Raw genomic sequence first — 24,164 nt, 5'->3', positions numbered from 1 at the left:
TATGGAAAGAAGACAACTGCTGGTCAATAAATGAGAATAAGACAATGTGGAAAAGCAGCGAGGGATTTCCTCGGGTGGTTGTTGCTATTTATTTGCTCTGCTACTGCTGCGCTTTCCACACTTTCCACAGCGCTCGTTCCATAGGTAAATTGTATTTTAAGTTCACAAACAAATGGCCACGAGGGATTGCGAATGGAGGAGGTGAAACGGAGGACCCGACCTGTCCGCCATGTGGAGAGGAGACTGCCAGCAGTTTTATGGCAGCCGCGAGAGGGAAAGTCGTGCCGACAACGACTGACTGAATTTTAATTAATTTGCGCCAAGGAATAAAGTGAAAATTGGAAATTGGCTTATTTGGCCCAGACTGGCCGCCCTGCAGGCCAAATAAAAATGTGATAAGCGTACGAAATTACGCCGAAATCGAGTTGGTTTTTTTTTTTGTAAGGTGAACCAAGATGACATCTCCCTATGGATACAGTAAGCCCACCTTTATGATAACGGACCACACTCGCGATCCGTATCATCTGCAGCCGGGTGATGACGACGACGATCGGGATGAGGATGAGGAGCGTCAGACGAAGCTGCAGGAGATCATCAGTTGGCTGCACTTGAATGCCAAGCATCGCAGCAAATGGTAAGTCGGCCGCATCAAGTATACGCCGCGGGTGGCCCATGCAAGTCAGCTTATATTGATATTAAGTATACGCCCGGTTGGCCACCGCCACTCGAAGTTTGAGTTGTTTATTTGCCCGGTTCCGTTTTCTCATTAGCCTGGCATTAAATTGTGCTGCAGGAGATGATGGACCCAAAACTTTTCCTTTTAATGTCCTGCTAAGCTTCTTAATAACGGTCCATTGGTTGCGACTTGTTTGTTTTCCGAGATGAAATCAACTCGAGGACATTTTGTGGATTTTAAGCCGCTGAGAGCCGCAACAGATGGTTTCCATTGAGATTGATTACAATTTATTTGTTTTTTAGTTGAAGCAGACACAGCAGTTTGTATATTTCATACTCCATATGCGTTGGAATTCCAGCAGAGTAATAAATGCGCTTTTCTTCGAAACTCTGATTGAAATGATACTCCTAATCCGAATTAATCATGTTTTTGTTTTGTTAGGGATTTTTTCCATTAGCTTGTGGTTATAACAAAATGCCAGGCACGAAGGTATTGTTGTATGCAATTTGTGTGAATAATTCGAAGAATAGTTGGCATATACCCATTTCCAATCCAAGCCAATCTTTTGTTCGAGCAATTCGCTTCTGGGAACTACCATTCGATATAGGTTGCTTATAATCGATAATGTAATACCTTGGACACGTGCAAAATAAACTGAAGTACGCAGTGCAATGTGGAGATTATAAATAAACAATGGGGAATAAATATTGACTTGCGTTGCATTATATTATTTTATTTATAGTTCTCTATTTCCGTTGGCAAATACGTGGTTCAGCAGCCTCCGCAGCTGTTTGTAGGTTTTTTTGTATTAAGTTAAGCATTCGAATTAAGTGTCGTATTCAAATTAGTGCACTCACTCCCACACAAAAATTATCGGTGTAGTGAAAACCTAGGGTAATGCGAATTACATACGCAGTTGGTCCTCAATTAAAAGTTCCGCCTTGTTAATTAACAATTAAAGGGAAAACTCGAGACGGTAAATCACTGAGTTCTCTGGTTTATAGCGCAGTTACACTTGGTTGCAATAGAGAAGGCTGCTCATAAATATACAGGGTGTGTGGAGTCGACTTACATACTTGGGAGCATTATAAAGCATTCATAAACAACGAATAATAAACAACAAAATATGTACAATAAGCAACAGAATTTCATACAGAAAATGATATATTTATATAAACTTAACGATTTTTCTTATAACTAGTTTCCGGGACACCCTGTTTCCATTTGACATATTCTTGACAATCAAACCTGAAGTGAGCTTAGCTTATTATATAAGCGCTCGTTATTTACATAATTATTGTTTATTTACTCACGCTGAGCATTTGTTGTATACATCTACGTCTTGACCATGTGTAGAATCCACTAAGTACTGTATGCATATTGGTTGCAATTAATTTGCATTTTTGCATTGGCTGATACCAAGTAATTACAGCTAACACATCGATAATTGCCGTTGGCCAATTGGCAAAGTTTATGGATACTAAAGAAAAGAGGGAAGGGTTAAATACAGTTGGGATTATGGGCTATAAGTTATTCGCACTGACAGCTAAACACTTTGATGTGGCTGCCCATTTTTACGCTGACTTTCTGACAAGCAAATGAAAAGTCATTCAGTAGTTTCAAGTCCACCCAGAACCACGTGATCCCTCCACGGAACATGCAACCCAAGTTTGGTGGTCCCACGATGACATACATATATGTATGTAGAGATATGTGTGGAAACTTGTCAATGGTTTGTTGGGTGGGTAGCTTGGTGGCATGAAGGAGGTGCGAATAACTATCCCTGTACATGAGGGTTTTCCGCTCACAATTTTCCAACAAACTGTAAATACACTTTTTCTGGTTGCCAAGGGATGAGCTTAGGGGCTGTAAAAGTTCCGGCTTGAATTTGGAATGTACTATGTGTCTCTATGGGGGCCAACCTTTGAGGCACAATTGAGTGGAAATGAATTATGTATTAGTTGTTATTATGAAATGGAATGTACTCAATAGCTTGGCTTATGTGGTATTACAGTTTTCAACCAACTATATTAATGTATTAAGAACGGAAATGTTAAGAGAAAGTAACTGCTGATAGCATTTAACCCATATAACTCCGAATCAACTGCACCCATGCCCCATATTATTCAGATGGATAAGCCGCAGAGACCTTGGGCGAAGATACAATTGTTATTGGAAGAAACACACCTATTGCGTCTCACTGTGGATATCATCAGCGTTATTATTACTATTATTGCCATCGTCTTATTGAATGTGGGTGAGGAAAATTGCGGAATAAAAGAGCATTAATATTCCAGCTTTAAAGTCGCTCAAATGTCAAACGGCTCGTGGCGAGAAATAATATATATATACACGAGTTCACTTTGAGTTCCTTGGAGTGTGTTTGCGTTTCATTGTCCGTGGCATTAGGGTTTTTGGGATTCGGATTGGGTCTCGCATTTGGATTGAGTTGGGGCACAGCAGAAGCTGTTTGCTGATAAACTCGCCTTTTGTCTGCCCATACAGAAGATACAAAAACGTACGAGAATGTGGCACACAAACCACACATGCAAATGGAACCGCGCGTGGACGTCTATATTGTCGGAATTGGAAGCTTCAGTGGGATTTATCAACTTTGGCCTATAAATAAACAAGCGGACGGCCTTAAATTTGATAAAGCTGCCTTTTTCTGCAGATTTCACTTTCGTTTCTGAGAAAGCCTCGAGAGCTTTCGGCGTGATTCTCTTAGTTACATACTCGTAAATGCTGTATCGTCTCATTTCCATGACTATTTTTGGGCTGTATGACAAGTGATTTAAATTCGCACTAATTGCTCGACCGGTTGCTCGTGGCTTCTAAGCTCTGAATAGCATTAAGTCTACCGATTAATTGAGCAGACTTAAGTTGGAGTAAACAAATGATTAGATTGTGTGAATCACATGTATTTATTGCAGATTCACCACCCATAATAACTTATTGAATACAAAATATTTTCAAGACATTAGACAGAAACAAAGGTAACCAATAGTAACCGAATATATATGTTATTATTAGACTTAAGTGACTTAAGGTTCTATAAAATAATAATTAGCTATAATTAACCACCGATACAAATTAGTTGTGCGTGAGATACTTTTAAAGCACTCTTCTCATAAAATAAACAACTAAAATTCTGCCGGTCTAAAAGACGCAAGTTCAAGTTGTTGGCCATTGGAATCCGAGCGATTCCAGCTGAAAAAAAAACCTCGAGGCATTCAACAGCTATTGAAAGCAGCCAAGTTCCATTCAATTCTCGGCGGCGCTTTCAATGCGCCGTTCAACCGAAAACAGCTGCGACTTCGGCGCCGCACGAAGTAGCAACATGAGTATCGGAATAAGTAGCTATAGCTACGCCTGCATGGCATCGGATCGGCATCGGATGGGCATCGGATGGGCATCGGAATCGGAATCGGCAGTAACCGGCTGAAATAACTAGGAACGCGGCGCCGAGTCCGCAGATTTATTCAGTTTACAACTTTCGCTCGAAACGGACGTGCGACTTTGTCCGGCAATCCGCGTTCGAGTGGCAAACAATAGCTATACAAATAAATAGTAATCAAACAAGCGAGTGCACAATAGGGGCATAAAACAACAACAAGAGAAAAAAAAAGTAATTCAAACCTAAAGTGAGCTTATCATCGAATCTAACTTCTTAAGCAAGTGAGACTTTTCTTGGAAAGTTCAGGGTTGTGGCTGCAGCAGGTCGCTAGACAATCTAAAGGAGATAAAGGCACATTTAATTATGGAAATTTTTCCTTTGTTTCACGCGTATTTCCAGTTTCTTATTACCTCGGGATAATTTTGCTCATTAGGCGGGCCCAAAAAGAAGCAATTCCTTTGCATTAAGCGTTCCTAATTAGTCTGCTTCTGACTTTCTGAATAATTGCCTAGCGTCTGGTGACCGCAATGCACATCTATATATATTTATATATATATATCTAAATTAATTGAAGGATTCCCCAGGATTCAAGTACGTTTTCTATGTGGGAATCGTTGCACTTGGTATTCACAAATTGGTGGCTAAACATTCAGCCATTCGATGGCATGTGAGCAGGTCCTTCGGACTAAATTAGCCTATCAGTTGCTGGCAAATATTTCATAATTTATGGATCGCCCCTTTTTGGGCCCAACCCAATCAATAATTGACCACTGACAGGCCACGCGAATAAGTAATATATTCCGCAGGACAAATTGATTCATCAGCATAGCATCATCGTGTGGTAAACTCAAAATATGAAAATGGAAATGAAAATGAATAGAGCTCCCCCAAAAAGTAGGCAACAACGAAATGAAGACCCATGCGTGTCAGGCTTTTATATTAGTTTTTTAAAGCTTTGCAAACTTTTCACGACACTCATTTGAAATATTCATGCCAGTCTAGATGTGACACATCGCATCCATCATTTTTGTCCCCCCACCAAAACTGGTATAGCATTTATGAGCTAGAGCTAACGAAAATGGCTTTTAGGGAAAACTCAAATGTATTTTAAGTGATTGCTCGAGGGTTTCGACAACACCAAACTTTTGTGGCGTTAATTTGCCAAAGGATTCCAGAGAGCCTTCAGCCAGGATGCGAAAAGTTTGCTAACAAAACAATGAAAAGTCTGCGTATACAGCCCTCCAGCTGATTTGCATTCGAGTTTTAGAAGAGTACTTATGTTTCACTGAAATCAATTACTAATTAGACTAATGGATGTCATAACTTTCTTTAACCAAATGACTTTAAGCAGGCTTGACCCAAATTTCGTGGAATATTTATGGGTTTCACGCCCCACTAAATAGATGGCTTATCCACCTTGTTGACACATTATGTATTAGCAAACATTTTTTGTTGTTGGCAAATATATAAAAATATATTCCGCAGCGAGGCGGCGACATATCTGTGAAAGCAATTTCCGCTCAACGCACAGGATATTTTCGGCAACATAATATATATATATATTGTTTTTTTTTTTTGCGGTGAAACATGGCACCGAAGGACTGAAGTCCTTGCCACGTGTCTGTTTTGCATTTGACCCGTAATTTTGGCCACATCCTGTCGGCCTAATCCCCCAGATGCCCTGCCATAATTTGAAATGTTTTCGGGCTGTGTTTTTTAATTATACGCCCCTTTTAAATTGTTTAATGTATGAAGGGGTATGCCGACTAATTAGCAGCAAACACCATAATTAAGTAGAACTTAATACGAATGTATATGGGTTTGTGAAAAACCCATCGGAAATCAACCGATGGAACGTGCTCCATGGACCGCGGACGATGACGTACGTGATCATCCCTTGTACTTTGCGATTGGATTTTTGATGTGCCATCTGATTTGGTGCCCAGATGAAACGAGGCCATGGGCAACTAAACGAATATTGATTCCCAATTAGGCCTGTCTATCGGACGACTATTTTCGTCACTCTGGACCCTGAATAATTAATCCCTGCGCGGCGTGACGCAACCATGAACTTTTTTCGGGAATAGCAGCTGTTATTTTTATTTATCAATTTATTTACTGCTGGCAGCCAACACTGCGTATGCGTGACTCGTTTATATGAAGCGGCGACATAAAACAGCCCTTTTCTACATCAAGATGTACAAGAGAAAGGCCTGAAAGCCCACAAATGAACTTCTAGTGATTTGCGATAATAATTAGTAATAATAGAGAAAAAGAGTTCCAAAGTTAAATCACACATCGCGTCTAGATGTCATCCGCTTAACTCACTTAACACCCATCGAATTCGGTCAAAATTGCGCCCGTTCGTGTTCACGCTGCGCCCAGCCCAACGCCCACCACCACTGCCACCACCCAACATCCATTCAACAGCAACAACAACCATCAAAGCGGCAAGACGACGGACTCCGGCACAGTGGGTCACACTGCCGCATCGACCACAAGACAGCGGCGGCAAAGTGGAAGTGGCAGTGGCATCCACAAGAAGCGCAAGAACATCTGGCCATTCAGGATGCGGGTGAAGGTGGCCAAGCGCCTGTGGTTCCACCGACAGGCGTCCACCAAGAGCGACCGCTTTCCACAGCCAAAGTAAGTCCGTATAGCTAATTAAATTAATGAATTCAATACAAATCAGTAGTTTAACAAATGTGAATTTGTTCACTTTTAATAAGCTCTTAAAAGCAGCAAAATTTGAACTGGTTTTAATCCTTTCAAAGGCAATGAGTTGGAAACTGAAACAACAGCTAAGCAGCTTACATTTAAGGCTAATAAAAGCAATTAATTAGTCAATATAATGGAAGTTGTATCAAATTAACCATGAGCATTATCCCATTTTTTTCATATTTATATACCATGCTTTGCTGCAAACTGAAGTTAATATTAAACATTTTAATAAAGCTTAAACATTGCTAAGTCAGATCTACATTTTTCCCGTTTTAAAGACTATTGAAGTTGAGATTCATTCTTTGCTCATGAGACGGTCTGAGTGTTATGCTCCTTTTGTCTCAGATAAAGTTTCCCTTTGAACCTTTTCCATTATAAGATTGCGATATGCCAAAGTTCATGGGGCGAGACCTGTTTTGCCTTACATCTGCTAATGCAGAATTCTCATACTCGTACATTTATGTATTTATATGGGTTTCTTGTGGCCCGGCCAGGAGCACGTGCCTGAAACTCCGGAGGAGAGTGGGCCGGATAGAAGGCAGTTACGGTGGTCGTCTCGACCACAACATAAACATAAACATGTAATCGTGTACGGGTCTAATATTCCCTCGAATGGCAGAGCAACATGTGTCGACCGAAAAGATGAGAGAAACAAGAACGAAATTAATGTCAGACATTTAATTTCCGTTTGCCAAAAACATGTGGACAAATGTGCGGCGTCCTGTTTCCGTTGCCATTAATGTTTCAATACAGAACACTTCATTGAATTGGAAAAGAAATTCGTTGGAATATTTCATAGATTCCAGGTACTTCAGCTATTCGGGGGAGCCCATCCATCAATCGGGATGTCAGATGGGTCTTCAAAGTGTCCTGGCAACGTGACTCAAACTTTTCTTTTTTCCTTTCCGTTCCTATTAAAATGGACTAAAAAAAAAAAGGAAATGGTCTTAGACAAATACTAATTAATTTATTTGACCGAATGGCCGACAGGAAAATCAACAAAGTCGAGAAACAAATCGAAAACTCAGTCCGCCATGCAACCAAATTATTCTGCAATTAATTTTCAATTTGTGTGTCTTGTGTTATTGGGAGCAGCACTTAGACTGCCCACACTGCGTATGCTTAACGTGGGCCCACACCTATCGCTCATCCGCCCCGTGGTCTAGTCGGCGATTTTAAGCAAGCCATTAGCACCGCCACCCCCTGTCCCAAATGTGGGTCAGTCAAAAGTAAAAATTCTTTCGCATAACACGAACTGCGACGACGACCTCCTTCACCCAGCCAAGGTCATATGCTGGCCCAGTCTCAGGCCACGATTCTGCATTCTTCCAAGCTCATTCAAAATGTGATTACGAACCCGCCAGGATGTGTGTTTCTGAGCCACGTCGACGACAGCGAGGGCCATAAAAATGACATATGAATAATTAAAGCATTTAATGCCGAAATTGGGTTAAGGTACTCCAGCTGCCACTTGCCGCGAAAGACAAAGTAAAGGTCACAAGCAGTGGAGCTCTTTTAAAGCAAAATATTCTTGCAAGTAAAATCTAAAAAAAGAAAATCCGAAAGAGTTAAAGAATCTTTAGAAGAATCAACAAGTTTAACTAACAAACTACAAACAATTCAATCCGATATGACGCGACAATATCTATAAATAAGCATTTCCAAAGAAATTATAAGCTAAACAAAACTGAATACTAATTAGCTAAGCAAAATATTCTACAACTGCAATTTGAGTAAGCTATAAGTATGTGGAAATTAAAAATGCAAATGAATGCAAGCTACCGCTATGCCGATAATTTGCATGCCACACTCGACTGCAAGCTGAACCTTTGCTTTCCGCCTGCATTTCTATGCCAAAAATCCACCCACTCCTCCCTTATTTTCCAAACACCCCAACACCACCACACCACCCACCCATCGCTTAGCCCTGCCCTTGGCGAAATGGCCATTCTCAGTCACAGTTCGATTTATGGAGGCGTCGTCGAAACGTGTGACTATGAGCCCATTAGGAACGTGTGCTATTCCCCACTTGCCACTCTGCGGAGCAGCTGTGCCACTCAATACTGTGCCTCAATACACGTCGCCTTTTCAATTAATTAACTCGCATTTTTTGCAGTGGAAAAATACTCGCACGGTCGGCGAAAGATTTAACTTGCTAATCGAGGCCTGCCACCCGCCGCAGCCTGATTTAAAAATAAAAAATACAAAAAAACACACAAATAAGACTTCAAGTCGCTCCACACATCACATCGCCAAATGGCAAACGCCGAGTGCAAAGCGTTTCAGGCTTTCAATTTGCTCGAAATTAATGAAGCGTGTCGCATTGAAAGCGCCACACGAATGACATGCACTGCGAAAAAAGTTGGGCAAGTTAGCTAGATTTATTAACAAATATATGGGATATACAAATGAATATATACATTGGTAATCTATACCATAAGATTACTCCTTATTTAGATTAGATTAGATTTAGATTATTCCTTCTCTTAAGAGGTTTAAGAGCAAGTCAAGATTTGCATTCATTCGCATGGGAGATGAGCAATCGAGTGGACGTGTTCACAGAAGTCGCGGATAAAACAAAAACGTAATTGTGATCCATCACAAACATTTGCGCAGATCGTGTGCTTATCTCACAAACAAAATCTATTTTTAGTCACTGCATAACGGTGACGGCTTCGGTTCGCGAAACTTATCAGCAACTAGCAATTTCTAAGCTGTGTTGTTTTTGCCCCTCGCCCTGCGCGCTGCGCAAGCGGGAGGTTGTTACAATTTACCTTACAAGTAAACCGGTAAATCTTATCGTGTTTAGTAAATATCAATTGCATTATACGGCATAAGTATAAAGACAATTGATATAATGGAGAATTCATTTGCTCAATCGCGACCTAGCAATGGGTGCGATAAATTTGAGAAAATGAGGAAAGTAGCAGGTGTTGAGCCAGGAGAATTACGCTCCCAACTCCGCGCCAGCTGTGCAGTTGTTTCCCCTAACCTGGAAGGTATGCCAACTCAATCTACGGTCTCCAGCTTAATGGTGACAATCAGCAGCAACACCAATGCAAGTGTTACCTGCACTATTTCTAACGTACAGGCCAACATGATCTGTACTCCTACATACACTGATTGCACAACCGTGACCACTAGCATTTGCCCAACTACGCCTTATGACAATGGACTGCCGACACCTCTGTCATCACTGCCCAATAAGCCATCTAAAGCGAAATGCCCCTTTCAAGCACATGATCGTACTGTCAACAGGAAACGAAAAGGCGTGTCTCAGCCCCCATTACCTATCCTCACCCCTTCTCCAAGCCGTAAAACTAAAAGGCAGGCCACTATGCCACTCAATGAGGAGGCCTCTACCTCCACTGCAGCAGCATTAAATAACAATCGCTTCGCGCTTTTGTCTGCTGAAGCGGAGAATATGGAGCAAGACGTGTCGGATGCTGATTCTGACATTGAAGACTCTGCTGCCCGAGATGGTGGTGGACAATCCGCTAAATATAGCAAACCCCCAGCCATATGCGTACCAAGTGTAAGTGATCCGGTCACCTTGGAACGGGCTCTTAATCTGAGTATTGGCTCCTCAAACTACTACATCCGCACCTCTAGATTTGGTGTATCCAGAATCTATACAGCCAACCCTGATGCTTTCCGCACCGCTGTAAAAGAACTAAATAAGTTAAATTGTCAATTCTGGCATCACCAACTTAAAGAAGAAAAACCCTACAGAGTAGTGCTTAAAGGAATCCATGCTAATGTTCCTAGTTCGCAGATAGAACAAGCATTTAGTGATCACGGCTATGAGGTCCTTAATATCTATTGCCCCAGAAAGTCTGACTGGAAGAACATTCAGGTAAACGAAGATGATAATGAAGCTACAAAAAACTTCAAAACTAGACAAAATTTGTTTTATATTAATCTTAAACAAGGCCCGAATGTTAAAGAGTCTCTTAAGATAACTCGACTTGGCAGATACAGAGTCACTGTTGAGCGCGCTACACGTAGAAAAGAACTGCTACAATGTCAAAGATGCCAAATTTTTGGACACTCTAAGAACTATTGCGCCCAGGATCCTATTTGTGGTAAATGTAGTGGTCCCCATATGACCGGGTCCGCTTTGTGCATAAGTGACGTATGTCTGTGTATAAATTGTGGTGGTGATCATGTCTCGACAGACAAAAGCTGCCCTGTCAGAGCAGAGAAAGCCAAGAAGCTAAAACCAAGGTCCAGGCTACCGATGACTAATAATATTGCCACACTCAAACCTCCACAACGTTCTTCAAGCGGTTACATACCAGCTGAGGCATTAAGAACCAACATCTCTTATGCTGATATTGCTCGACGCAACATGACTCAATCTAGGGCTCGTGCTACTGTGCAGGCTGAAGTTATACCAACGTCGGACAATAGCCTTAACAATAAATTTATGACGTTAGACAACTCCATTCGGGCCATCAATACGAGAATGGACGAACTATTTAAGCTTATACACGAAACTGTAGAGGCTAATAAAGCTTTCAGAGAACTGGTTCAGGTTCTAATTACACGTATTCCTAAATGACTCAACCAACCTTAAAAATCGGATTGTGGAACGCTCGCGGATTAACAAGGGGCTCTGAGGAGCTTCGGATATTCCTCAGCGATCACGATATAGACGTAATGCTTACCACGGAAACACACATGCGAGTTGGTCAGCGCATCTATCTCCCAGGGTATCTTATGTATCACGCCCACCACCCCAGTGGTAACAGTAGAGGTGGCTCTGCAGTCATCATAAAATCTAGACTTTGTCACAGCCCTCTGACACCTATCTCTACTAATGACAGGCAGATAGCGAGAGTGCACCTGCAAACATCGGTTGGGACCGTCACTGTAGCTGCTGTTTATCTACCTCCAGCAGAAAGATGGATAGTAGATGACTTCAAATCCATGTTTGCTGCGTTAGGCAACAAATTTATTGCTGGTGGTGATTACAATGCCAAACATGCATGGTGGGGGAACCCAAGATCCTGTCCTAGAGGTAAAATGTTGCAAGAAGTCATTGCACATGGGCAATACCAAGTTCTGGCTACGGGCGAACCCACTTTCTACTCTTACAACCCTTTGTTAACACCATCAGCCCTTGATTTTTTTATAACCTGTGGGTACGGCATGGGCAGGCTAGATGTACAAACTCTCCAGGAACTCTCGTCGGACCATCTTCCTATTCTGGCTGTATTGCACGCTACGCCGTTAAAGAAACCACAACGCGTACGACTACTTGCCCATAATGCTGACATAAACATATTCAAAACCCATCTTGAACAGCTGAGTGAGGTAAATATGCAAATTCTGGAGGCGGTGGACATTGATAATGCCACAAGCCTTTTCATGAGCAAACTAAGTGAGGCTGCTCAGCTTGCTGCACCGAGAAATCGGCATGAAGTAGAGGCCTCCAGACCACTTCAACTTCCTCCCAGTATATTGGCACTGCTCAGGCTAAAACGAAGAGTTCGAAAAGAATATGCTAGAACAGGTGATCCCCGCATGCAACAGATCCACAGTAGACTGGCCAACTGCCTGCATAAGGCCCTTGCTCGAAGAAAGCAGGCCCAAATAGATACCTTCTTGGATAACTTGGGTGCTGACGCGAGCACAAATTACTCACTGTGGCGTATCACGAAACGGTTCAAAGCTCAGCCCACCCCAAAATCAGCAATCAAAAATCCGTCTGGTGGCTGGTGTCGCACTAGCTTGGAAAAAACTGAAGTGTTCGCTAACAACCTTGAGCAACGTTTTACACCCTATAACTATGCACCGGAAAGTCTCTGTCGTCAGGTTGAAGAATACTTGGAATCCCCCTTTCAAATGAGCCTGCCTCCGAGTGCTGTCACACTGGAAGAAGTGAAGAATTTAATAGCCAAGCTGCCACTTAAGAAAGCTCCTGGAGAAGATCTTCTTGATAATAGAACCATTAGACTTCTCCCAGATCAAGCATTGCAGTTCCTTGCCTTAATATTCAACAGCGTTCTTGATGTTGGCTACTTTCCGAAAGCTTGGAAATCGGCGAGCATAATTATGATCCATAAGACTGGAAAAACACCGACAGACGTTGACTCGTACAGGCCCATCAGCTTACTCCCATCTCTGGGTAAAATTATGGAGAGGCTGATCCTAAACAGGCTGCTCACATGCAAGGATGTTACCAAAGCGATTCCCAAATTTCAGTTTGGCTTCCGGTTGCAGCACGGTACTCCTGAGCAACTACATAGAGTAGTGAACTTTGCTCTGGAAGCTATGGAAAACAAGGAGTATGCAGTAGGTGCCTTTCTTGATATTCAACAGGCATTTGACAGAGTCTGGCACCCTGGGCTCCTGTACAAAGCGAAGAGGCTGTTCCCGCCGCAGCTATATTTGGTTGTTAAAAGTTTCCTGGAAGAACGCACATTCCACGTCTCTGTTGATGGGTACAAATCATCAATCAAGCCAATTGCAGCTGGAGTTCCTCAAGGAAGCGTTCTTGGCCCAACCCTATACTCAGTTTTTGCTTCGGACATGCCTACTCACACACCAGTCACAGAGGTAGACGAAGAAGATGTGCTCATAGCCACCTACGCTGACGATACTGCTGTGCTCACGAAAAGTAAAAGTATCCTGGCTGCCACTTCTGGTCTACAGGAATACCTGGATGCATTCCAGCAATGGGCTGAGAACTGGAATGTGCGCATCAACGCTGAGAAGTGTGCCAATGTGACGTTCGCCAACCGAACAGGTAGCTGTCCGGGTGTCAGTCTGAATGGGAGACTGATCAGACACCATCAGGCTTATAAATACCTTGGTATTACCCTCGATAGGAAGCTCACCTTCAGCAGGCACATCACAAATATTCAGCAAGCGTTCAGGACCAAGGTTGCTCGGATGTCTTGGCTCATTGCACCACGCAACAAACTGTCGCTTGGCTGCAAGGTCAATATTTACAAGTCCATATTGGCCCCCTGCCTGTTCTACGGCCTGCAGGTATACGGCATTGCTGCGAAGAGTCACCTTAATAAGATCCGGATCTTACAGGCGAAGACCTTAAGAAGAATTTCGGGGGCTCCTTGGTATATGAGAACAAGAGACATCGAACGCGACCTCAAGGTGCCCAAATTAGGAGACAAGCTCCAGAACATCGCCCAAAAATATATGGAAAGGCTTAATGTACACCCCAACAGCCTAGCAAGGAAGCTAGGAACTGCAGCTGTGGTCAATGCTGACCCTCGGACTAGAGTCAAAAGAAGACTCAAGCGACACCACCCTCATGACCTCCCTAACCTGGTTTTGACCTAGAAAGTCTTAGTTTTAAAATTCATTAGAATAATCAAATAAATAATAATTACTATGTTATATCAACTATTATAATTCTCCCTATCATTTTTAGGATTAAAAATCTGTTAGTCTTAAGTAACCAAGACACATTGTAAAATAAAATAATTTAAGCAGATCAAATTAAGTTGCCGCATGGGTAACAGTGCGTTGATCAAATAATAAAAACATCATCGTAAATAAGATTTGCATTGCATACTTTTAGGAACCAATACAAGAGATGTACTACTCATATTTTAATGCTTAATTAAGTACTTAGTTTAACTTTTTAGAATATAAGCAAGCTTTTTTTTAACTTTTTGGTTTAGAAATCATTTTGCTTGTGCATAGAAATGAGTGAAATTAAAAAGGAAAAAAGACCGACCGACCGAATGACCGACTGGATGAAATAACGTTTTTTCGGGTCTCTAATTTCGTTATCCACATTGCCGCACAATGACCTATATATATATATATATTTGGGTTCATCTTTCACGATTCTCCACGGCTCCACATATGTGTGCGTGCGCACTCGTATCTGTGTGAGTGCGACTTACTTAAGAAAGTTTGAGTTGATTTAATATACATCCGAGCATTTGAGGAAAGCCGTTTGATGAGCGCGTGTTCATTCAATTTATCAAACGGAAAAAAGTGCGTGCACTTTCAATTGCTTCGCCACTCAAGCGTTGTGAACTTTAATGCTATGCCGAAATATCACTAAATTGAGAAGCTATTTTCGGAACATAATTAACTGCCTTGTTTTGGTTTCTTACATAACAATTAAATGTGTTTTTTTTTGTATTAAATAATCATAGTTGAACCGAATTGACAAGTAAATCAGCACATTACTTAGCTGCAATTCAAACAATTTGCTCATTGAACTTGAAATTGACAGCAGTTAGCAGAGCACACTGACCGAAATGTATTGTGAGTTAATCGCATCGTATGATTGAATAGCCCGCTGAATAAACATACAATCGCGCTCAGACGGGGCGTGCCCCATCATCTATATAAGCCATTTTCCGTCGAAATGTCGCACTTTGCGCCAATCGGCGACAACTGGCGCCTCAGTTTCCCCCTTCGATTTATGCTACTTCCATATCTATTTCCATTCAATTTCAATGCCAGGGCTCTTAACTTGCCGCCGTAATGCGAAACCCAGCGACGTTTCAATTAAATTGCATTTCACTCGGCCACGGCAAACACTTGTGGCAGTTGGTCAACACGGCGATATACATACATATATATGTACATAGGTATGTATAATAATATATATCTTCATGCTTGAAGACCTTTTTCATTAGCCAAGCTGCGACGAAATGGCTATCATTAGGTGGCTCCGGGTGTCAGATTGCAATTGTGGCCCTGTGCTGGCTAGATTTTCTAATCTATTGAGGAAAAAGCATAGTATAGCATTACCTGTCGCATTATGCAAACTTGGCTGGAACACACCTGTGACGTCAGTGAGTCAGCAACCAGCGTTTTCTGTCGAATTGGCCAAAAAGCTTAAAATATTTTACGCTTACGCGGCAGAAATCTTCACTTCTCAAATGCGTCTGCTCGAAAGTTTTGACAGGCGCCATTTCCCTGGGCTGCCTTTCAATTACTTGGTTATATACATACTGGTATGTACATATGTATACACATAGAGATGTCTAAAACGAATATACATATACACTCTGAATTTCGCATCACGTGGGCGCGTTCGGATTTGGTTCAATTTCCCAAATTTGCATGCGAATTGAAGGCACCCTTGAACTCCAAGGCCCCGCGAAGCATCCACTGAATCCACTGAGCCCCCCAATTTAGGCGGTCCACGAGTATTTCATAATTCGCAAGGCTCCTTAACAGAATAAGCGAACCTTGAGCAGCTGTTTCCTCTCCAAATTGCAGAATCAACCTATACTATGTATTTATTATGAACCGGGTTCATAGCTCATCTCGTGTCATAAAATCGTTTAGAGCGAGCGGAACAAATTGATGAAAATTGTATCGGGTTACGGCTTAAAATAGAATTTATAATTGGAACTATATCAAGTGAGCTACATTTTCGAGAGTGTTTGTCTTTTTCATTAATAATAATATTATACTTATACTTAATCACTATTTAATTTCGGTCTTACTACTTTTAGGGATATTAAATTGATTAAATTTATTGAAATTATAGAAAATGTTATACTACCGAAGTTTTCCATGGATCCTAAGTCCCCAAAGAACTATGCGTAGCGCAGCGCAAGATCAAAAGCATCGCAGAGCAACTGTCAAATGTGATAAATCAAGTGTAATTGAAAGAAGTGCAAATAAGCCAACGCCAGTAACAACAACAACAATAACGGAAGAGAGCGGAAGAGTAAACACTGAGCGAAAGAGAGGGCACTCGCGAAGCCGAAAATGAAAACAGAACCCCCATGCTGGGGTTGGGCAGGGGGATGGGGAGTGGAGGTTAAAGGGAGCCTATGCTCGGGTTAAGCTGCACTCAAAAAAATATATTAAGATGTTTACTTATAATTTAACAATTTTTATCCCATATATCATTTCTATTCCCTCTGTTTTTGACTTTGTATATATTAAGATTCGTATTTACATTTTTTTAATTTCTCTCGTTATGATGGAACTCAGACATTGAACTACGATTTATTACTCCTTTCCACTTATTTATTTATATATTATTATATTTACATTTAATGCCTTGCATTTTTCTGAGTGTACGAACGGTGATCGGTCGAGTTGACTGTTGGTTTTCGAGTGCACTTGCAGTGGCCGCCGGGAAAGCATAAATGCGAATAATGAGCGCTGGTGCTTACCTTCTTCTTTGTCGCGCTGCTTCGCCTGAAATTCGAACGAATGCGCTGCGCTGCGACTGCGACGCGACTGCGCAGCGACAGCCAGTGCATTAAAACCTACAAAATAGGGTAAAAAACGACGGACAGCAGTTAGTACCGCTTGAGCTTTCGAACGCATATACCGCATATAGACGCCCGATCCGAAACACGATCGGCGGCAAAGAGCAAAGCAAAGCAAAGCACCGCAAAGGGCACGCGACAATCAAGAGCGCAGAGTGCAGCAGCTGCAACAAGTGGTGGTCGGTCAAGGCAACGCGATCCCGCTATTCAATTGAACAAGATCGGCGCTGCTCCCCGATATCGCCCACTATCCATTATCCATACGATATGCGATTAACGAGGGAAATTTCACAATTTCCCCGGCTTTCGCGAGTGTAGATTTACGTAATAATAATACGCTATATATTCCGCAAATAAATACGAAAATATACTTGTTGAGTGTCACGTTTCGCGAAGCGTTCGAACTTTAACAATTTCCCCTGCCAAGGATGGCCTACAATCCCAACAGCAGCGCCGAGGATAACGCATACGAGGATGAGTATGTGTCCCAGGGCGGGGAGGGTGGCATGAAAATAAATTGTGTTCTAGTATTAAGCAGCTTGTCAGCGGTTCACCTTCCCTACAGAGCAAAAAAAAAAACTATAGCTAATGATATAGTAGTGTGTTTTTGTCAAACCCCATAAGGTGCTAAAAGTTTAGACCATATTTCAGTTAGTTTATTGACTGTAAAGCCTTTTATTTATTTGTATGCATTTACAAAAGTATAAATTCTATTTTTTAATGTGTAGCCGACAAATTGCCGGGAACTTCGGTGGAGCGTAAAACTCGTTTGGCTCCGACTAATGATAACGCTTGTCTGCTTTGCACACAGGATATCCTGCTGCTCGTCGGTTTCCTTTCGGTTTGTTGGCTGAATCCATCTTTGGCATGGACACTTGTACCCACTTCAGCGGATTGAAGCCGTGACATAAAGTAGCTGTTCACAGTATTAAGTGCCATCAACAAAATCATTTAATCATTGCGTTGAGCAGGCGGCAACGGCTTGACAAATTCTTTCATGTTTGAGCAGGTTCGCACATGCTCCCCTTAAATTTCTACTCATTTTGTGTGGATTAAAGTGAAGCTAACGATTTGATTAGCTACAATTGGCATTAGCAAGTTAAGAAGGCCAAAAAGATTAAAGTAAACTGCTAATGAGATTTTTTACTGCCCAGAAAAGTGATTTAATATATGATTTTCCCAGTAATCCATAGATCCCACTGTTATCCAATTAGGTTCTCTTGTGAATCCTTGCCATCGACACATCCTTTCATTTCGCCTCATCACGGTTGGCAATAAAAGAACTTATGAGTTATGAACGAGCTGTGAAAGCCACAGCTGTCTAAGCTGATAATTGCAATTGAGGCAAGTTCAAGCTAAAATGTCTGACTCGCTATATAGCTACATACTAGTATACATATATATACATATGTGAAAAATCAGTGTCAGCATTACTTTGGCGGTCTTGTCTTTGTTTCTGTTTTTCTTTTCTTTTTTTTTTGTATTTATGACATGACCACATCGCGTCCGTCCATCAAGACGGCTAATTGAAAGTTAAGTAAATATAATTTATGACTTATTTCGAGCACTTTTTATCGTTCTAAGGCAGGCCTAAGTAAATTTAGTCAAGACGACTGAATTAAGATTTGTGTGCCCACTTGAGCCAAGTGCACAAATTGCATTTATTTAGCCTGCGCACACGTGATGCGATTCCCAAGCCACTCGAAGTGTGTTCCTACCCCAGGAACCTTCTTCATCCAATCAAGTTGGTGGACCTCAGCTGGCTAGATGGCAGTCATTATGGCAAAGAGTCATTAAAGTCGCATTTGAAATGGAAAACAATATTTTACGACCAGTATAAATAGACATCTCGGTTTGGTCCGATGCGTTTTTCCACTGATAACGACCTTTAAGCGCTCCGACTTATAGAGCTTGTCACATCTGGCATTGCGCTTTAATTGAGCTCGGCTTCTCAGATTCTTGGCAGTGATTTACAAATCTGTATTGAAGATGGCATGACTTTCGTCTGGTTTGTGTGCATTATTAGAATAAGAATTGCCATCATTCTTAGTTATCTGTGGGACTACGTGACGTGGGCAACGTTGCTTTGGATTATATTCTTGGGTGATTCATCTTTAATTCAGAAGCATATCAAAAGTTTAACCATTCTTAAGAACTGACTTCTATTCACGAAAGTAGCTTCAATCTTCTTATAGCATTTACTTTTTGGCAATCGTTAACCAAATGGCCAAATATATTTATCAAAATCCGATTTTATTGCCAGCTGCCTAAGAGCCCTTTCCGATTTGTTGTCAATCCAGAATCCTTTCGAGCTAAGCAGATTTTCATTCGGCGAGGCGACCACAAGTGGGTTTTCCACTTCATGTAGCACGTGGCTGAGACCCTCGAGAAATCCCTTTTAGGGTAAACAACTTCGATTTAAAGTCTTCATATAAGTCAAATCAAATAAATACAAATTGTTGCACGCGCGAGCTGGGGAAAAAATCAATATGGATGTGCTTAAAAATTTATTGAATGTTTTTGGCGGGTGGGCGGCGAAATGAGCCACGCCCACGCAGTTCCACGCCCACTACCTGAGCAAACAAATTCCAAACACAAGCCGGGTAATCTTATTAAATCCCATTTCTTTTCTCTTTCTCTTTTCATTGCTCCCCGATGTGTAACAAAACCCGGCTCCATCTCGGACTCCTGCTTCTCCTTTGGAATCCTGCTGTATCCACACACACACACACACACACACATGCAGCGAAGTAACAGAAGGTGCCTTACAGGTCTGGCGGACCCTGCCGGAGCGCATTCGTCAGGATCCCAGTCTAGCCTCCTTTCGCCAGGAGCACGAACGTCTGCATGGCGGTAAGTCCTGCGTCCTGCCCAGTATCACACAATTCCTTTACTTTTTATGTCTGGCTGTTTGGCCACCATTTTTATTGCCGCAATTGCATTGACATTGGGTTTTTTTCTACGCTTTTTGCCTGATTTGCATACCAAAAACTTAAGTCCAAGCTTATCTTCAATTGTTTTGATAGACCCACTATTTGGGGCTTAGGAAATTATAATAATGCCAGGGTTGCAGTCTTTTTCCAGCATACGTATGTTGTCAGTTCGCAAGTGGACATAATCTTGACTGGGTTCCTCAAATTAGAGGCCAAATTACCCAGTAAATTTGATTTAAATTGAATATTGTAGACAGCCAAAAGGAATCATTATAGAATCATATACATATATGTTAGGAAAAGTAACTTCAAGCATAAGGCTTGTAGAAGTTCGTTATTCCCAAGGGCCGAATGAAATGTGTCATGAACCTTCGAGTTCCTCATGTGCCCTTTTCCGCATCCTCGTCTCCAACCATCAGTGTGTTGGCCAATGTCCCCCCCGCTCGCCCATGGCCATTTCTGGGTATTTATAGCCACGACTCGATTACCGCGCGCTGCTGGGCTAATAAAATAATACAAACACGTCACAGAAGGCAGCTGGACTAAACCGATTCCTGGCCAAAGTGACAGGGTCACAGTTAACCGCCAGTTGTCCTTTTGCGAGCAGCGAATGAGTGAATTTCCGCACAAATATTTGCCAATTCCGTGGCAGGGTTAGGTCAATCAGCCGGCAAGGACCTTCATGGATAACTATTTTTAAGTGAATCTATTTTGTACATCGCAGATGTGGACCAGCTGCACGCGGAGGAGTCGGAATTGCGTGTGCAGAATGGACACCACGAGGAGACGGCGCTGGCCAACCAGCCATTCACACAGATCGGGATCAATGTGACGAACGAGGCGGGTCAGGTGCGGGTGCTCGATGGCAGGTTCGTAGTTCTGTGCGCCTCGATTGTCAGTTACGTAATTAGTGCAACCAGTTTTCTGTGATTCCCCGTGCCCATTTGCAGGGATCTGGAGAATAACAACGATGATCAACACGACGAGGCCGAGCCGCATGCCAAGAGTTTGGTAGGTGGTGTACATGATTGGCTTGCGCATGATCATATAATCAGATATTGTATCTATTTATTTTGCAGATACGAAAGTATCTCATCTGGTTTAAGATAGCCATACTCCTGGTGGTCTGGTGCGTCTTCACCGCCTTCCTGATGTCCAACAACGAGCATGTGGACCAACTGAGCCTCATTAGTGTTCCTAGGAATAGCTCACCCAGAGTATTTCCCATTGCCACCGCCAGTCTGCAGAGGATTGGCCTGGGCCTGCGCGGACCCTTCCGCCTGCAGGAGAACGAACTGGCCATTAACGCGAGTGTTCCACTGCCCCTGCTCCAGGTGCAGGTGATGCGCAGCTATTTCGATGGCGAGGGCATGGAGATCTACATCGAGAACGCCAGCCAGGTGTGGCAACTGGACGTGGTCTATCCCGATCTGATAGACGCCACCAGGGATACGAAGAAGCAGCGTACCTTCGAGCTGAGTCCCACTGATCCCTTATGGTTGGCCCAGGCCAATCGCACGGAGCTGAGCTTCGAGTTCACCAGCTCCATTGAGGGCGAATTGCCGCTCCAACTGAATGTGGATGAGTCGCCCATCTATAAGCGGGATGGAGTCATCTATGCTGCGGCTGTGCTCTGCGGCTTGTACGTGATGATCATCTGGGAGATTGTGAATCGAACCTTTGCTGCCATCATCGCATCCACCTTGTCGGTTGGTATACTGGCTGCACTGAACTCCAGGCCCTCGATGGCCACCATCATGGGTTGGATTGATGTGGAGACACTGCTGCTGCTCTTCGGCATGATGATTCTGGTGGCCATTCTCTCCGAGACGGGAGTCTTTGACTATCTGGCTGTGTATGCCTACAAGATAACCAACGGACATGTTTGGCCACTCATCAATTGCCTCTGCCTGTTCACCGCTGTCCTGTCGTCCTTCCTGGACAATGTGACCACCGTGCTGCTGATGACCCCGGTGACGATACGACTCTGCGAGGTCATGTGCCTCAATCCGGTGCCCATACTCATGTGCATGGTCATCTACTCGAACATTGGCGGTGCACTGACTCCAGTGGGGGATCCGCCCAATGTCATCATAGCCTCGAATAGCTACATATCCAAAAATGTAAGTTCGGATATAGGATTGTATATCTATATATTAATGTATATAATATTTGGCAGGGCGTCAATTTTGCTGTCTTCACCTTGCACATGCTGCCCGGAGTTCTGCTGGTGATGGTGCAGACCTATATCCAGTTGCGTTTCAAGTTTCGCAACATCAGTGATCTGCAGTTCAAGGACTCGCCGGAGGTGGAGGAACTGCGTCACGAGATACACGTATGGAAGCGGGCAGCCGCCAGTCTATCTGCCTATTCCAAGGATGAGGAACTGGTGCGGCAGACACTGATGAAGAAGGTGAATCGCTTGAAGAGAAGCCTCAAGAAACGCATGACGGCGGTCATAGAACCGGCACCCAATTACCAACAAACTCTGGCCAATCTTCAGGCAAAGGTGGGATATATCATATACTTTTTAATATACATATTTATATATTTTGATCATTTACAGTACCCCATTCGCAACAAACCGCTGCTGATCAAGTGTTCGGCCGCCTTGGTCTTTGTGATCAGTTTGTTTTTCCTGCACTCGGTACCCGAACTCCAGAGACTGTCTTTAGGATGGACCGCTCTGCTGGGTGCCATATTCCTCATCATTCTGGCGGACATCGAGGACATGGAGGCCATACTGGCACGCGTGGAATGGTCCACGCTGCTCTTCTTCGCAGCTCTGTTTATTCTCATGGAAGCCCTGACGGAACTGGGACTGATTGAGTGGATCGGCAACATGACAGAGGGCATTATCCTGGGAGTTGGCGAGGATCGGCGACTGATGGTGGCCATTTTGATCATTCTATGGGTGAGTTTTGCAGTATAAACTCAATTTCATATTATTAACCACTATTCTCGGCAGGTTTCCGCTGTGGCTTCCGCTTTTGTGGACAACATACCGCTGACCACGATGATGGTCAAGATCACCATATCACTGGCGCAGAATAGCACCTTGAATCTGCCACTACAGCCTCTGGTTTGGGCCCTGGCCTTGGGCGCCTGTTTGGGAGGTAAGTCCTTTGATCTTATATATTTCAAATATTATTTTATATAACTATATGTTACCATTTCCTCCAGGCAATGGCACTCTGATCGGAGCCTCTGCCAATGTGGTTTGTGCCGGCGTGGCGGAGCAGCACGGCTACAAGTTCACCTTCCTGCAGTTCTTCAAGTAAGTGCTCATTATCCTTGGAAGAGGACACTATGCTAATTTCATCTCTTCACCCCACAGAGTTGGATTTCCCATCATGATCGGCAGCATCATTGTCACCACGGGCTATCTGCTCGTTTCGCATTCGCTGTTCGCGTGGCATTGATGAAGGGCCCCCATGGATGAAGGAGTTGACTGTGTCGATTCGCAACAAGGCGCACTGTACCTCGTTACCTAACGGACAGAAACTGTTCCGGATGCCACAGACATCCGGTTTCCGATGCCGGAAGCAGCTCCAAGCTGGATGGGAATCAACTCCTTATGCGATTGTCATAAGTGTTGGTTCCGGGTAAGCAGAGGGAAACGGAAACGAAGAATATTACATGAAAATACATTTATTTTTACACGTCGTTGTTAGTGTAGTGTGTAGCATAAATAACATAACAAACAACAACAATTAAGAGAATTAAAATAAATATAAATTAATTATTTACAATTAATACTGTCGCTGAACTGTGAAACAATTGTTAAATGTTAAATGTATGAATACGAATCAAATATAAACGAAACAAATAAACTAATTTAAACAGCAACATTTTTGCTATTTGAGTTGTTTATAACTTCTTTTTATGGAATGTAAAAATTTATTGGCGACAAACATGTTTTTATTTCTTTTGCTAAGTAAAGGCTTTTCCGTTTTTATGGTTGAGTAATAAAAAAATAATGTTGTTTCCTTAACTCTACAAAAATGTAATATACATACATGTTTTTTATTTGTGGAAAAAATGTAAGGGAAACAGCAAAAAAGTATGCTATCAAAAATATTTCAAATTTAAATTTAACTCAGATGCATTGGTAAAAAGCTCATTCGTTTATTTTGGGGTTTTCTTTTTGTAAAGTTCCAGTAGCGTATTCATTTTCAATTTCTGTTTGTTTATTTTTATGAATTTTA

The 24,164-nt window shown here is 42.5% G+C and overlaps 1 protein-coding gene across 9 annotated transcripts, besides 1 other annotated feature; it reads left to right on the top strand.

The window, feature by feature from the left end:
* The first annotated feature begins 163 nt into the window (after nucleotides 1-163).
* On the top strand, nucleotides 164-23,967 carry hoe1 (hoepel1). 9 transcript variants are annotated; one of them, NM_164603.2, is made up of 11 exons: nucleotides 4,155-4,304; nucleotides 6,270-6,719; nucleotides 19,770-19,876; nucleotides 20,681-20,825; nucleotides 20,907-20,967; nucleotides 21,036-22,079; nucleotides 22,136-22,465; nucleotides 22,523-22,870; nucleotides 22,925-23,072; nucleotides 23,140-23,233; nucleotides 23,294-23,806. In NM_164603.2, exons 2-11 carry the CDS (start codon nucleotides 6,643-6,645, stop codon nucleotides 23,376-23,378), a joined length of 2,439 nt encoding a protein of 812 aa, NP_723024.2. In that variant the 5' UTR covers nucleotides 4,155-4,304; nucleotides 6,270-6,642; the 3' UTR covers nucleotides 23,379-23,806.
* Nucleotides 9,314-14,315: a mobile genetic element.
* Nucleotides 23,968-24,164: the final 197 nt, after the last annotated feature.

The sequence above is a fragment of the Drosophila melanogaster genome, chromosome 2L (assembly GCF_000001215.4).
Source record: "Drosophila melanogaster chromosome 2L".
Taxonomy (NCBI): Eukaryota; Metazoa; Arthropoda; class Insecta; order Diptera; family Drosophilidae; genus Drosophila; species Drosophila melanogaster.
Note: the sequence above shows the minus strand (reverse complement) of the source record. Positions and strands in the feature narration are given on the sequence as shown.

What these genes read in the sequence shown, in the direction of transcription:
- hoe1 (NM_001298678.1), top strand. Translation starts at nt 456, where the DNA reads ATGACATCTCCCTATGGATACAGTAAGCCCACCTTTATGATAACGGAC. An exon ending in TGGCCAATCTTCAGGCAAAG is followed by an intron (nt 22,466 to 22,522) that starts GTGGGATATATC and finishes GATCATTTACAG; the next exon opens with TACCCCATTCGCAACAAACC. An exon ending in ACCTTCCTGCAGTTCTTCAA is followed by an intron (nt 23,234 to 23,293) that starts GTAAGTGCTCAT and finishes TTCACCCCACAG; the next exon opens with AGTTGGATTTCCCATCATGA.